Raw genomic sequence first — 15291 nt, forward strand, 5'->3', positions numbered from 1 at the left:
AGAGAAATATACAAAGGCACACTGAAATCAGATGCACATACACCAGGACATTTTCAGCCAACCTCCCCTTCCCCTTCCCCTCATCAAAACTCAAAGCCTTGCTGAGAACTCTGGAGTGCTGTGGCAATCCCCAGCTCAGCAGCCTATCAGACCGTGGCTGCTGAGCTAGAGGTGGGTCATGGCAACCCAGGTGGGGGTGACCACTGAGCTCCAAACTTCTTGATGAGGCTGCAGGCAAAAAAACACCACATTGGTTCAGGCATGAGAGCGCAGTGAGGCCACACTCGTGCCTGAAAAGGAGCGACAGGGACCGGAGGATGGTGTGGGAAGTCTCTACTGGATCCAGAGGCTTCCCTCTTCTTAGGTAAGTATGTATTTTTAAATCCAGTCTGTTTGGCATCTGTCGCATCCTCTGCAGTGACAGTACACAAAGTTCCAACCTGCATGATTTTTACAGACACCAGAAGGAAGTCAAACACCCATTATGGCAATGCTATTCATGACATGTCTGATGCAGCGGACACAATAGAGACACTCTGAAAAAGAGGTTTATGCCACGAATCAGGTAATTTAGGCGCTGGGATTGGCAGGTGTTTAATAGATGACAGTGGAAAGTATCATTAATTGCCCATGTGGTACTAATAGCTGATTGGCTACTACATAGGGAAGAGTTAGAGGAGCCAATTATCTATTTTGAGATGATCAGCTACAAATATCAGTCATTAGTTTTATCTGTTAGGAGAGGGAGGTTAGTGTTAGGCACTAGACGGGGAAGATAGTGTGAGAATGGGGCTGGGTAAGTCTATAATAAAATATCGGTAATGTAAATGACCAATGTTTTTGTTATAAGCACAACTCCATTCTGTACTATTTGTAACACGTTTCCAGTCCGTTTAAACGTATGGTAAAAAGTGTTCTTTCAAATGGGTGTTTTTATTATGGTACTGTGCTTTTTTTTTGTCCAATAGGAAGAGAAGTGGGAGTGGTTGTGCTGTAGCAAGCAATAATTTTATTTGCAATTGCTTCTTGCAGGTTCTTAGTGCTGGTCACTGACTGTACCCAGGATTGCGCTTGTCATAGAGCTCTGGGTGCCACTGCACAGTCAATATCAGGTCCTCCACATAAAAAAAATGCTTTGTAGTCATGTTTGTAAGCAGGAAGCAGGACTGGTTCTAGACTTTTTGCTGCCTGAGGCAAACTTGTGAGGAATGCTGCCCGTAAAAACTTTGCGCCTGATGCAAATGCTTCACCTTGCTTCATGAGAGAACTGGCCTTGACAGGAAGTCCAGAAAAGATGGCACTGAGGGGAGGAGAAGGAAGTTTAGGCAATATGCTTTGGTAAATGAACACATTTCTGTGTGGGAATGGAAAATAAGTTTTTACTTTGGCTTTCATGGCTTCCGTGGGAATCCGCACTCTGGAAAAACGTGCCAAGTTGGGACTCTCCACTGAGTTTTCAGGAACGTATCCAACGGATCCATTTTATTTGAAAGTCAAAGTGGCCAATATTTTTAACATTATCCATGCAAATGTTTTTGTCTGCTTCAGAAAGCGCACCGAATGGTTACGTTTTTTATTGCAAGTGTGAACCAGCCCTCTGAGGATTACCATTTATGAAGAGTAAAACATTGTGCTGTTCAGGATGTCAAAATGTTCTGTTTAATGGTGGCCACTAATGATCCAATCTCTTCCATCCATTCTCACCATTTCTATATAATATAAGGGAACTGCCTAAATTATCCATTCATTATAATCACTCAATTTACCCTTCTCCTACAGAGATTTGGTAAAATTGGATGAAAAAGATTGGATCATTAGTGGCCATCCTTTACACTGAGTAATTTCAACACCTGTACTGTACAATAAACGTGCCAACTTATTCTAGTTTAGTTTTGGGTGTACTCTATTCAGTACTGTGATCTATACACTGAGATGCCTTCTAGCCTGTGTCTTACTGTAACAATCCAATAAACTAGCCAGCTGTTTATTGCATTATATGACAGCATTATAGGACAGCAGTGTACTGAACTACATTATGCCCTTTCTGATCACTCCTGTAGTTTACTACAGTTCAGGGACCCAGAAAGAGCCTCAAAAGCAAAAAATAGGGGCAATGCATTCTGGGAAGTGTAGTTTACTATCATTCTGCTCTCTCTCACATGAAGTGAAAAAATTGCCCATCTCAGAATGCTTATCAGCTATGTAAGGAGCTGGGCAATCTGTTAAAGTTACTTGTACAGTAGTCAGGAAATACATTAAACCAATACCCCAGGGAGAAAAAAAGCTTTGCAAGCCCTTGCTTCCCAGGGCAGCGCCTGGCTGCCCTTTGTTTGATGAGCAGAAGCTTTCTCAGCTCAGTACACAGTCACAGTCATCGCATGTGAATGGCCGGCTGGGTACACGTGGTTGTACAGGCAGGCAGATAGCAGCAGCCTGGAGTCAGGCACACTGCTGAGGGCTGCTTGATCATGCTAGTAAAGGACTGTGCTGTACCCAGTTACCAGGCGAGGACATTATAACCTGACTGAGGATGCTCCTCTAATCCAGTGGATGTCAATGAAATTTGCAGCCAGCGTCGTCATGCAGAAGAGCTGCTGTTTCCCAGTGCTCTGCCTATTGCTGTTTACAGCAGCAGGTAAGATTCTCATCATCCCCCCTTCCTACACGGCATGTCAGCAAACAGCCTGTTGTGCAAGCAATATAAATAAAAGCATGCTGAAATAAATGCATGATGCCAGCAATGTTTCAGTAGTCAAATCTGTTGTACTTTAAAATGATGCAGTTACACCTATCTCTGACATTGTTGAGTTTTTCATAGCTGTGAGGGTAGTGACTTCATAAAAATAAATGATAGACTGCTTTATGGATCACATGTTAACCTTATATTTCTGTAAAGTACACGATACAGTGTGGCAGCTGCTGGTTTATCTAGCAGGGAGCTGGACATTGCAGTAAGCAGCATCAGGACTAGTATCAGTACCATGGACAGCTCACTGATGTATTGCTATGCATGGAGCTGTTCACAGCAGCTGCTAGTTTCTCAATCCTGTCCACAAATCTGTGCTAAGTAGATTATTGTATTCCTCTTTGATCAATTTGGCTTGAGCTATCCTCATATCATTTATTTTCAAATAGGGTAATATATGTAAGGCATAACGAGAAATAAATGTAAGCCTCTACATAGCAACACACTGCACAGTAGTGACTCCATAATAGGCTTCCCAGTGATATCCCTGACAGTAAAAGCAATAGCTTTCCATAAACGAATGATGACTATGTTATTTTACACTATCTATCTGTCTTACATAACATGCTGTGACAGATATACTCATTTATGATTCATGGGCATCATACAGTATTTACTGCCTTTATTATTATTATAAAGATTAAGATACAATGGCATTACATAAGCTATGGAAGCACTGCAATGGGTACTAAAAAGCACATCTTTCCTTTTGCAGGCAGTGGGTATACAAATAGGATTTGACTCTTTTATTGCTGTATAAGACTTTAAACCTGAAGATTTGGAGGGATCATTCATGTAATCTCCCATCATTACTGTCAGGCTGGTTTGATCTTCCACCTGCCTGAATTACTTTCCTGTGTTGACGTTACAAGAAGCACATAACTCAATGCAAAATTCTCCACGGTACCATCATGTAGAGTCATACACGACAGCAAAATTCCCTACAACGAGTTATATGATTATAGGTAATATCTACCAGGTTGACATAGCATAGCCTATGCAATAAAGATTTATTGTCTAAAATGTCTCTTTAAATAAGCATTCAGGCAAACTAAGATTTAAATAACTACCTATTGTTTATTCAAATTTCAAAAAGCAGTTTAACCTATTTTATGTTAACTATTATTACCTAATACGTTTTGTTGGTTGACATTCTGCAGGTAAAGTTGTTATTTAAATTACCTGAGCATTGCTGAGGCATATTATATTTTTATTGTGTATTTATAGCACTGACATCTACCGCAGTGCTTTAACAGAGTGTATATAGCCATGTCACTAACTGTCCCTCAGAAGAACTCACAATTTAATCCCTACCATAGTCGTTTCTTATGTTTCTATTGGTACATTTTTGGGGGGTGACTAATAAACCTGTATGTTTTTGTGTTTTGGGAAGAATACCCAGAGTAAACCCATTAAAACATGGGGAAAACATACAAACTCCTTGCAGATAGTGATCCAGGTTTGAACCAGGAACCCTAGTGCTGCAAGGTGAGAGTGCTATGTACTATGCCACTGTGCCAAGCATATCATATGCAAAGAGCGCTGGAACAAAAGCAAAAGTGGAGCTGCTGACTTGAGTAATTAGAGTTCTTTACCTTATCTAGAACCACTGAAATCTGATTGGTTGCTATGGGCAGGTGCACAATGGTGCAGCTTCAGCTTTATTTGCAACGGTTAAATCTGCCCCACTTTAGGGTAACTTGAAAGTACAGCTGAGATGAGAATTTCACCTTTCTCTTTAATTACTTCAATACAACTTTTTTTTTTTGGGGGGGGGGGGAGGGGGCTATTTCTTGAGACGTTTTCAGCTAGACTTGTTCTGTAGAGATGGCTTGTGAACCTTCATATAGTGTCATATCAGTTTCATAGGCTGCAGTCCAAGTTGTCCATGTTATTTCCAATTAAAACACTATAAAGCTGTGAAGACTGGATAGAGCTCAGTGGGAGTTTTAGAGTCTATTCAATCCTGTATGGGAAAATGATGTTGTGAATATGGACATTTGATGAGAAAAAAATGAAAGGAAGGCAGTATGACAAATGTAGACTTGTTGTGGGAGAGGTTTAGAGACAGGCATCTGTATTCTCTTCTAAAATGTGCCACATGACTGTGGCTGCTTTCTGCATTTCTGACCCACAACCAGTATCCAGACAGGTGATCAGCCTCTACCTGACTGTATTTTTCAGCTTGACTCATATTTCACTTATTTGATTTACAGTATAAACTCAGGATATATATATATATATATATATATATATATAGAGAGAGAGAGAGAGAGAGAGAGAGAGAGAGAGAGAGAGAGAGAGAGAGAGAGAGAGAGAGAGAGAGAGAGAGAGAGTAGATATCAGGGAATAAAGGTGAAAGCTTCCATATTCCCTTCACTACAAGACTACGAGTTTATTAATGTGAGTTACGTATATGGTTAGCTAGCCTCAGCAGGTGTGCTAATCATTTACTTTGTAAAATAAAGTGATCATTTAAAGGGGCCTGAAGCAAGACGGATGTGGAGGCTGCAATATTTATTTCCTTTTAAGCAATACCAGTTGCCTGGCTGTCATGCTGATCCTCAGTCTCTGATGCTTTGAGCCATAGACCCTGAGCAAGCATGCAGCAGATCAGGTATTGTCAATTCTGAAAAGATTAGCTGCATGCTTGTTTCTGGTGTGATTCAGAGACTACTGCTGTCTAATAGATCAGCAGGACAGTCAACTAGTATTGTTTAAAAGGACATAAATATGTCTGTCTCCAAAGACAGGCCTGTAGCAGCACATCAGGCAACAGAATAACATACATGGCTAGATGCTATGTTAGTAGGTTGAGCAGACCATTATTGAAACTCATGCAACACAAGAATCAGTGGTACAGTCAGAGCCATGCTTGCTGATTGCCCGAGAAGATGTGCTTTGGTTGCACTTAGATCTTTTGATCTTACCTAATTTTCTTATTTGATTCAGGCAGAATTTAGTCTTATTTGAGTCTAATTTAAGGCATTGGGCTTTCTCTGCATGCCTGAAATATCAAATGTTAACAAATAATGAAAATCAATGGAGGTAATCTCACAGTAGCAACTGCAATTGTCCACAGCATTTTTGGAGTATTTGCGCCTCAATACAAAGTATAAGATCATTGCAAAATCTCTTTTCAATCACTGTAAAAAGCAATTTTGCAGCACTTTTGCTACCAAAGCTATGGAAAACACAAATCTAAATTGCTGTACAAATTGCTTGTGTTAAATCAAAATCATTTCAAAGATGCAGGAAATCTCTCAGAAAAACACTGCAAAAACCATTATCAAAATGAGCGATTGCGATTTGTGCATTGCAGTGGGTTCCAGCCCTAAGTCTGACCAATGTCTGCCTCTGCAGACTGCATGCTTGTTCCAGGTGTGACTCAAAAACTACTGAACACAAAAATCGACATGACAATCAAGCCCCTACTGGCACAGACAATAAAGATGGCAATCTTCATGTTCTTCACACTACAAGCTTTTTCTAAGCAACATCTAGAGGCAAACGCAGGATTTTCAAGGGGGGGATTCCTGAAAGGTCTCCCTCAGCCACGCACAATATAGTATCATAGTATGGCAGGACATCATGCTGGGTACACATAATGCAATTTCCCATCCGACTGACAGGATCTGACAATTATTTCCTAAATGTCCGATCTGCTCCTGCTCCCCCTGGAGCAGTTTGGATACAGATAACAATCAGAATAGCCAAAATTGGTAATGAAGGGGAAAGTGAAGCACTCACACAGCAGGGCACAGGGCTGTGCTCATACCTGACTCTAAGTTCCCCAGAGCTGCTCCATGCTCTGTACACACACTGCTGCTCCATCCAAACTCAACTGTAGCAGGGAAAGAAAGGGGGCAGTGCTGTGCGCTGTAGGATGCTTGAAGATATTCTGGTGTCTCAACTTGTGCCTGTCCCCTGACAGTGCAACGGCCCTGGTCTGAGGGGGATTCTGGGCAGCTGTAATCCCCCACTGCGTTTGCCAATGTCTAAGGCCCATGTGCACATCTTGTGCATATGTCAACGTTTTGCTTTCTGCAAGTTTGTTTAAAAACACTTAACGTGTATTGGGTGTTAAACATTCAACCTGCTGAATACAGATATGTTCTAGAGACTTGAGGGATTTGAGTCCCTTATTTATGTCTTGAATTTGCAATCTAGCACAAAACGTAAATTCATTTCTCCCAGCAATGTAAACTGAGAACCTGTGCCTTAGATTAGTAACATACTAGGATAATCTACTCTTGGTCCCATAAAGAGTGAGTGAAGGATATTCTGTGTTAGCTATTTCATTCTAGTTCTCAGTGGTAGTTGGATTTGGTTTGTTGATGAAGCAGGAGGCCAGCTATGTCTACATTCTCTGGGGAAACTGAAGAGAGTTCCAGCCATCTGATCTGAAAAAAAGGCTTCGATTAGCTAATTGGAATCCTGTCTCATTACTCACTTCCTGAAGCAGTTCTGAGTACAGATTATGTCTTGTATTATGGTTAATCAATGAATTTGAAAGAATTTTAGCCATTACTCAACTGTACCTCACATGTAACATAATTAGACACACTGAATGTCCTATCTACTGTAACCATCCTTTCACACTGTACATGTTGCATTGCAATACCATGGCAACACAATGGTGCTGTAAAGTTACGCTGATGGGACTCGCTGGACCACATTCATTGTGAACCTACCATAGACATATCATTGCATCATGTTAGGGTGCAATGTTATTGCTTCTTGCAATGGAACGCAATGGATTAAGTATGAAAGGACCCCAATTGTTCCAGTAATGCCAACTTTACAAATGATCCAGTCAGTTATCCATCTTCAATATAATATTTAAGTTCTGTATTGAGTAAGCATATGCAAATGTGGGCTTGTAATCCATAAAAAAATTGCTTCCTTAAAGTGGGATTAAACTTCCTAAACTAAAATTTAAGTAACTACTCTAAGTACGGTACATAAAATAACATTTTACACTTAAGGGAAACCAGAGACCAACGGTACTTACCTTTTTATACATACCCGGGCCTTCCTCCAGCCCTATGTGCAGGGATCACTCCCATGCTGCCATCCTCCGCTGCCTGCAGCTCCGGTACCGGGTCCCATAACTTCAGCCAGTTGCGGTCAGTCTGCACAACAGGAAGTGTGCTCTGTACGTATCTCTCCAGCGGCTGCTGGAGAGATACATAGAGAGGGCACTTCACTTGCGCAGACTGGCCGTGATTGGCTGAAGTAACTGGACCCAATACTGGACTGGAGCTGCAGGCAGCGGATGACGGCGGCATGGGAGCTGGAGGAAGGCCAGGTATGTATAAAAAGGTAAGTATCCTTCTGGTACACTTTAATGCAGAAAGCAGTAAATGTTTATACTACTCCACTTATCTCTCCTAAGTGGCAAATGTAATCATTGCCAGCTAGAAGCTCTCTGCCTGTTTTATTCACTCTGCACCCCGTGCCCCCTTTCCTGTGATTTCTGTGACTCAGGCATTGCCACAGTGATATATCTATTCAGCAGAGGATGGAAAGGGTGCAGAGTGAACAAACTAGGCAGAGAGCTTTTAGCAGTGATTACATTTGCCGATTAGCAGAGATAAGCAGAGCATAAACTAGTATAAATGTTTTCTGGTCTCTGCATGAAAAGTAAACATTTTTACACAGAAGGAATCCTTTCACATTTTCTTTTATGTATCTAAGTGTAGCTACTTACATTTTAGTTCAAGGAGTTTAATCCTACTTTAAATATATTATATTTTATTTAATCATGTTCTGTGTTTTTAATCTGATTGTTTCTGTTAAGTCTGAATGGGGTTAATTGACTATAACAAATAGCATGCCTTATCAGAGTTAGCATGTCTTATAAGAGTAGCATAGCAAGAGCTACGAACTTATGCCTGCTAATTGGCAATGCCGAGAGCTCCACTCGTCCTGCCCTGAGCCCCTGCGGGTCCAATTACTTTAAAGGACATTATCCCCGCACTTTGATTGGCCCAATAGGCTTCCTGTCACTTGAAAGGAAACTTGACAGGCAGCCTATTGGGCCAATTAAAGTGCGGGGATAATGTCCTTTAAAGTGATTGGGCCCGCAGGGGTTGAGAGCAGAACGAGTGGAGCTCTCGTCATTGCCAATTAGCAAGCATACGTTCATAGCACTTGCTATGCTACTCTGATAAGGCAATACAACGCTGATAAGGCATGTTAACTCTGATAAGACGTCTTAACTCTGATAAGGTTTGTTAACTCTAATAAGGCATGCTATTTGTAATAGTAAATCAACCCCATGGGCTTGTGACTGTTTACAGTACCAGAAAACCCTTCAGAGGAGAGAAGTATTTCTAATGGACAAATGCACTTGCCATATGCAGGTTTTATTCTGAAGCTACAATATGACTGCTCAGAAGTATGTTTATGTTTCTAGAACAAATCTGTTGAAAATGCTTACATAACAATTGACAGTGGTAAGCTTTTCCTCTTCCTCTGCTAATACTCCCTAAGGCTTAACCAGTATATTCATCATGTAAATAATCTAGAGACCAATTTGTTATAGAAGGATTATCTGCAATGTTTTACACTGCAATCCAGGACAGACTGATACAGATATTACAATTAGGGTCCCCATGCTCTTCGGTGCAATTCTCTTGCTAAGTTCAGACGTGAGCTCACTGTTTGCATGTATGCATGTGTGTGAATGCTTGAGGGCATGTGTGTTTGTGTGTGACAGTGTTTCTGGAGTTGCTTGCTGATTATGATTTTATATGACGGAGTAGGCTAAAATGGTGTTGTATTGATATTTTGATTTGCATGATGTGATTATGTTTGATGTCAGTTTTACACAATGCTCTCTATTCAGCCTGTATTTATTTGGCCTATATGATATTATCAGTACCATCTTCAACCATAAGGGTAAAAGATTTTACTTTGATTAAAATCAGACTGATGAATGGCAGTTGGAGACCACAGCTGAATAATTTAGATGCTGAGGTACAGATACAATGTCTAAATGTATTATAGCAATTTATATTGGCCAACTACTGCAAATTAGGATGAGCTGCTGTAAATATTTTATATATTTTTATTACCCTGCTTTCAGAGTATGTTTTTTTTTTTCTTTCCTAGTTATTTTATGAGAAAGCTTTCACTGTTTGTAGAGGTATAGATTATAAGCATGGTAGCTCCTTTTCTCCTGTCCTGTGATAGTTTGTGCACTATGTGAAACCATAAAGACCAGCACACTCAATTAAAATTGCAAATCTTCTTGCAATTACAAACACCAATAGAAACATACAAAACTCATACAAAACTGACTGGACCGGACTGGAAATATACACCTTTTTATGTGTAAACACACCAATATAAACACATACAGAACTGATAAAAACTGACAGGACTGGACTGGACTAGAAATGTATATCTTTTATGTGTGAACATAGCATAGAAACACGTGTAAACACAGCATAGAAACACATGTAAAACCAATGCCAACTGTCAAAAACTGACAGGACAGGACTGGACACCTTTTATGTGTGAACCAAGCATAAGGTGGCCACACACCATACAATTTTTTCTTTTCTCAAAATATCTTTTCAATTCAAGAATTGCAATCATTTTTTTGTCTCATTGTAACATTTCAAAAATCTGACCAATGTACCACACGCATATGCTAAATTTTTAATCAATTATGATAAAAATGAATTGAAAAACAGAAAACGCTTTGGTTTGTACATCAAGAAATTGTCAATCTACCCTACACCATTCAATGTTTCTATAAATTGATCAGAAAAATCCAACACTCCAGATCTTCTTTTATCAAATAAAAATGGGAAATTTGATCAGATTCTCAAATGAATGAAAAAAAAAACCTTTTCATTTTTCAGTACAACCAATCATATTTATTGAATTGGTGTAAAATTGGATATTTTAATTGTATAGTGTGGGCCACCTTTGGGCATAGCTCTGCTTGACTGTTAATACATTAAAGTACAGCTTTCAGTAGAAATATTTCTATCAGACAGCAAAGTGAAAACAAGGATTAAGGGTCCTTTTATACATAATGCATTGGTACGCATTGGTATGCGTTTTTTTTCCATACATTGCATTGTGAAAACGCTTTCAGTTAAAACCCGTATAGTGGGAACTGTACCACAGAAAAACATGGACATTACTTTGACAATCCGTTTTCTTTCAGTTATAACTTCAGTTATAACTCTATCGGCCCCCTGCAGCTGTAATGTCCAGCACCGTCCTCCTACGATCCTCTGTTCCCCACTGCCGTCACCGGTCTAATTATTCCTAATTTGTTATTTCTCTAACCAGAGTGCGGCTGCGCGGGCGTGGCCACACACGTGCTTGCTCCTGCACGTGTCAACGGGGTGCTTACTGCGCAGGCGCAATACAAGAAAACGTCGTACTGCACCTGCGCAGTAAGCTCCCAATGACGCGCACGGGAGCGAGCATTATTTGTCTAGTTAGACGAATAATTAGACCGACGGCGGGGAACGGTGGATCGTAGAAGGTCGGCGCGGGACATGACGGCTGCAGGGGGCCGATAGAAGGTAAGTGTCAGTTTTTGTTTTTTTAAACATGCCACAGAACCCCTTTAAGGTGGTCACACACCATACAATAATTTTACGGCAATTCTATAAAAACAAACGGTTGTCCAGAAAAATCAAAAGCTTTTCTTTCACTTGTTTAAGAAATCTGAGCGCATTTCCCGTTTTTATGCGTGTGTGGTAGATTGTGTGTGGTAGATTGTCAATTATTTGATGTACAGACCCAAGCAATTTTTCCTGAGATTTCAATCATTTCTTTCATAATTGGGGAAAAAAATTAACATGTGTGTGGCACATTGGTCAGATTTTTGAATTGTTAGTCAGTGTGATGCGCTATCGCACTGCTGCATGCATTTTTCGGGGATCGCTGCGCTGACCCATTCACTGTAGAGAATGGGATCAGCAGTGCAGTACATAGCAGCGCAAATGACATGCGATCGTACGTGTTGCATTCCAATCGCATGGCTATCTGCGCTAAATGATGTGAACAAGGCCTTAGGCAAAACACAGACAGCAGACCTGACCTATTATAAATAAGCAGCAGGAGTCTGCAGTAGTAATTGTTACTTTGAGCTAGAGTCTAATTTCTGAAGTATGTGTCAGGCACAGGTTGCTTTAAGGGCTTGATAAAATTGTACCTGTAGCGCTACATGTTTCACTTTTAAAACTCTGAAGAATTTTCCAGATTGTGTAAGAACATCACACTTATGAATGTTAAGTGTTTGTTATTAGGTTTCTTAATACTAGACTTTGTGTAAGACTACATAACCTACATACAGCTGCAAATAGGGTAATGCATTCTATGCTGCTTCTCACAAGCTGACACGATTCCCCAGGTATCAGGAGATCTAAATATAGATTTCACAGAGATGTGGTTGTATTCTGGGGAAGCCTGTAATAGCCCGGATGACTCACACATCTCAGCTCGTCTCAAGAGCAATCCTAACACAGTTCCATACATTATTGGCCTCCTGCAAGTGCCTCGTCTTTTTCTAATAATCTCCATCTAGAAATACTCATAGAAAGAACTTCAGGGTTGGAAAACTACATAAGTCCAAATGTTCATTCAAAGCCAATGAGCAGATAATAATGGAAACCCTTCATTTTATTAATTTATAAGCTTGCTTTTCAGATATATATATATATGGAACATCAATGTGATGCAAATCATTTCACCTTGCATTCGAATTTCATGTAAATGTTATGTATCTTGGGCCAATAAAAACTGACAGGAGGTTATTCTGATTGGTTCAGTTCTAAGCTGCATATACTTTATGTGAAATTTGAATGCAAGTAGAAACTATTTGCATTATTATTATTATTTAGTATTTATATTTATCTCCAACATTTTCCCAGCGCTGTACAGCATATATTGTTTTGTCATGCATCATAGTCTAGGGCCAATTTTAGGAGGAAGTCAATTAACTTATCTGTATGTTTTTGGGATGTGGGAGGAAACCAGTGTACCCAGAGGAAACCCACGCAAACATGGGGAGAACATACAAATTCCATGCAGATACTGCCCTGGCAGGTATTTGAACCAGGGACCCATCCCTGCAAGGTGAGAGTGCTAACCACCACGCCATCGTGCTGCCCACTCATTAATCATCCAGTTTCACAATTCACAGTTGCTGTTGGGAGATTGTTCTGGGGCAGGTAAATTACAAGGTGGATAGTCACCCAGCACCAATCTGTTGCTTGCTGACAAACCTCTTCATTGCAACAATGTGGCTCTATAGTTTGGTGCTGTGCTTTCTGTACTGCCTGGCTGCTTGTCAATTCTTTAACAGGAATGAAGGAATGTGCCTGCACTTAAAGAGAACCCGAGGTGTGTTTAAAGAATGTTATCTGCATATAGAGGCTGGATCTCCCTATACAGCCCAGCCTCTGTTGCTATCCCAAACCCCACTAAGGTCCCCCTGCACTCTGCAATCCCTCATAAATCACAGCCGTGCTGTGAGGCTGTGTTTACATCTGTAGTGTCAGTCTCAGCTGCTCCCCCACCTCCTGCATAGCTCCGGTCCCTGCCCCCGTCCCTTCCCTCCAATCAGCCGGGAGGGAAGGGATGCAGGCGGGGACTGGAGTTCTGCAGAAGGCGGGGAGAGCAGCAGACTGACACTATAGAGATAAACACAGCCAGCTCTGACAAGCTGTTTGTCAGCAGCGTGGCTGTGATTTATGAGGGATTGCAGAATGCAGGGGGACCTTAGGGGGGTTTGGGATAGCAACAGAGGCTGGGCTGTATAGGCAGATCCAGCCTCTGTATGCAGATAATATTCTTCAAACCCACCTTGGGTTCTCTTTAACCTCCCTGGCGTTCTATTAAAATCGCCAGGGAGGCTGCGGGAGGGTTTTTTTTAAATTAAAAAAAAACTATTTCATGCAGCCAACTGAAAGTTGGCTGCATGAAAGCCCACTAGAGGGCGCTCCGGAAGCGTACTTTCGATCGCCTCCGGCAATCGAAAGTAACAAGATAGGCCGCAATGAGCGGCCTATCTTGTTTTGCTTTCCTCGTCGCCATGGCGACGAGCGGAGTGACGTCATGGACGTCAGTCGACGTCCTGACGTCAGAGCCGCCCGATCCAGCCCCTAGCGCCGGCCGGAACTGTTTGTTCCGGCTGCACTGGGCTCGGGCGGCTGGGGGGACCCTCTTTCGCCGCTGCACGCGGCGGATCGCCGCGGAGCGGCGGCGATCGGGCAGCACACGCGGCTGGCAAAGTGCCGGCTGCGTGTGCTGCTCTTTTCAGAATGAAAATCGGCCCAGCAGGGCCTGAGCGGCGACCTCCGGCGGCATACCCCGAGCTCAGCTCGGGATTACCGCCAAGGGGGTTAAAAGGAATAAAGTTGTTTAATATAATCATTGGCATCAGGGGTGTAACAATAGATCCTACAAGCTCCAGGAGGGCCCAGAATCTATACGGGGCCCTGTGGGGAGGAGACTTTTCTTTTCCCTGTTCTGAGAGACTGACAACTAAGGGCACGGAAAGAAAAAAAAATGTCTGCTCTCTGCACAGTTGTTCTAATGACTGCATCTGCTCAGCCACTGATAAGGATCCATACAAAGTTTTGCAGACAAAGATTCGTAGACAGTCCCTATTCAGTGTTCAGCAGGCCCTTGTGTACAGCACCCTGCCCCCAATCTCTCTACCTTTCCCCAAGTGCTGTGTACTTTAGTGATGCTTGAGGAGTCTGAGCACACAGAGAAAAAGCTTTTCTGCTCTCTGCACAATTGTTCTAATGACTGCATCTGCTCAGCCACTGATAAGGAATCATACAAAGGGGGCCCCATCCAAAGTTTCTTTTTGGGATTTCTAGTTATGCCTCTGATATATAATGAAACAGACAAATTGACATTTTTTTTATTTCTTCAGGCCCATACACACCTTTGAGGGATGCCGCCTGTCGGGGATCAGGACTTGATCCCTCGGGCGGAATTGCTGAGCCAACACAGTACAGATGAGAAGTCAGCTGTACAGCTGACAACACGCTCTGTTGCTGCATGGATCAAAGCTGATCTGGTAAATACTGATCCATTTTCAGTTTCAAATGGATCCGTTTTTTGTTTTTTTTTTACATTGGGCATCAGTTTTTCATCCGTGTGTTCCATTCCGTTCTCTGTCATCACCTGCTCAGTATAGTTGCGACATATCTGTTGGGTCTGTTTGATCCGGATCCTATTGCTTTGCCAATCGCAGCTTTTAAGCTTTCAATATTGCCACCAAAGGCAGGGCCATTTATAACAAGGGTGCCTTTGGCGACATCAGTGTTGCTCATCACAAGCTTGTAATCATGGGGTTGTATTTCCTGATCATAAAGGTCGGATTCCGAATTCGTGATCGCCTCTTGATAACAGGTTTAGTTGCGAATGCACCCGTGATCGCGGTCCAAACCCGGCTCATGATCACGGCCGTTATTATTACCTGAAAACCCGCCAACTTTAGTGGTTAATTTCAAAGCCCCCTTACATGCTGGAAACACCAAATTTGCAGGATA

General features: G+C 41.8%; 1 protein-coding gene across 1 annotated transcript in view; it reads left to right on the top strand.

Moving 5' to 3' along the window:
* Positions 1–2374: 2374 nt before the first annotated feature.
* PTPRR (protein tyrosine phosphatase receptor type R) overlaps positions 2375–15291 on the top strand; it is a 192455-nt gene continuing 179538 nt past the window's right edge. The window contains exon 1 of the mRNA XM_068272751.1: positions 2375–2635. Within this exon, the coding sequence (XP_068128852.1) occupies positions 2551–2635 (85 nt within the window). The 5' untranslated portion in view covers positions 2375–2550. The remainder of the gene's footprint in view (positions 2636–15291) is intronic.

The sequence above is a fragment of the Hyperolius riggenbachi genome, chromosome 3 (genome assembly GCF_040937935.1).
Source record: "Hyperolius riggenbachi isolate aHypRig1 chromosome 3, aHypRig1.pri, whole genome shotgun sequence".
NCBI lineage: Eukaryota > Metazoa > Chordata > Amphibia > Anura > Hyperoliidae > Hyperolius > Hyperolius riggenbachi.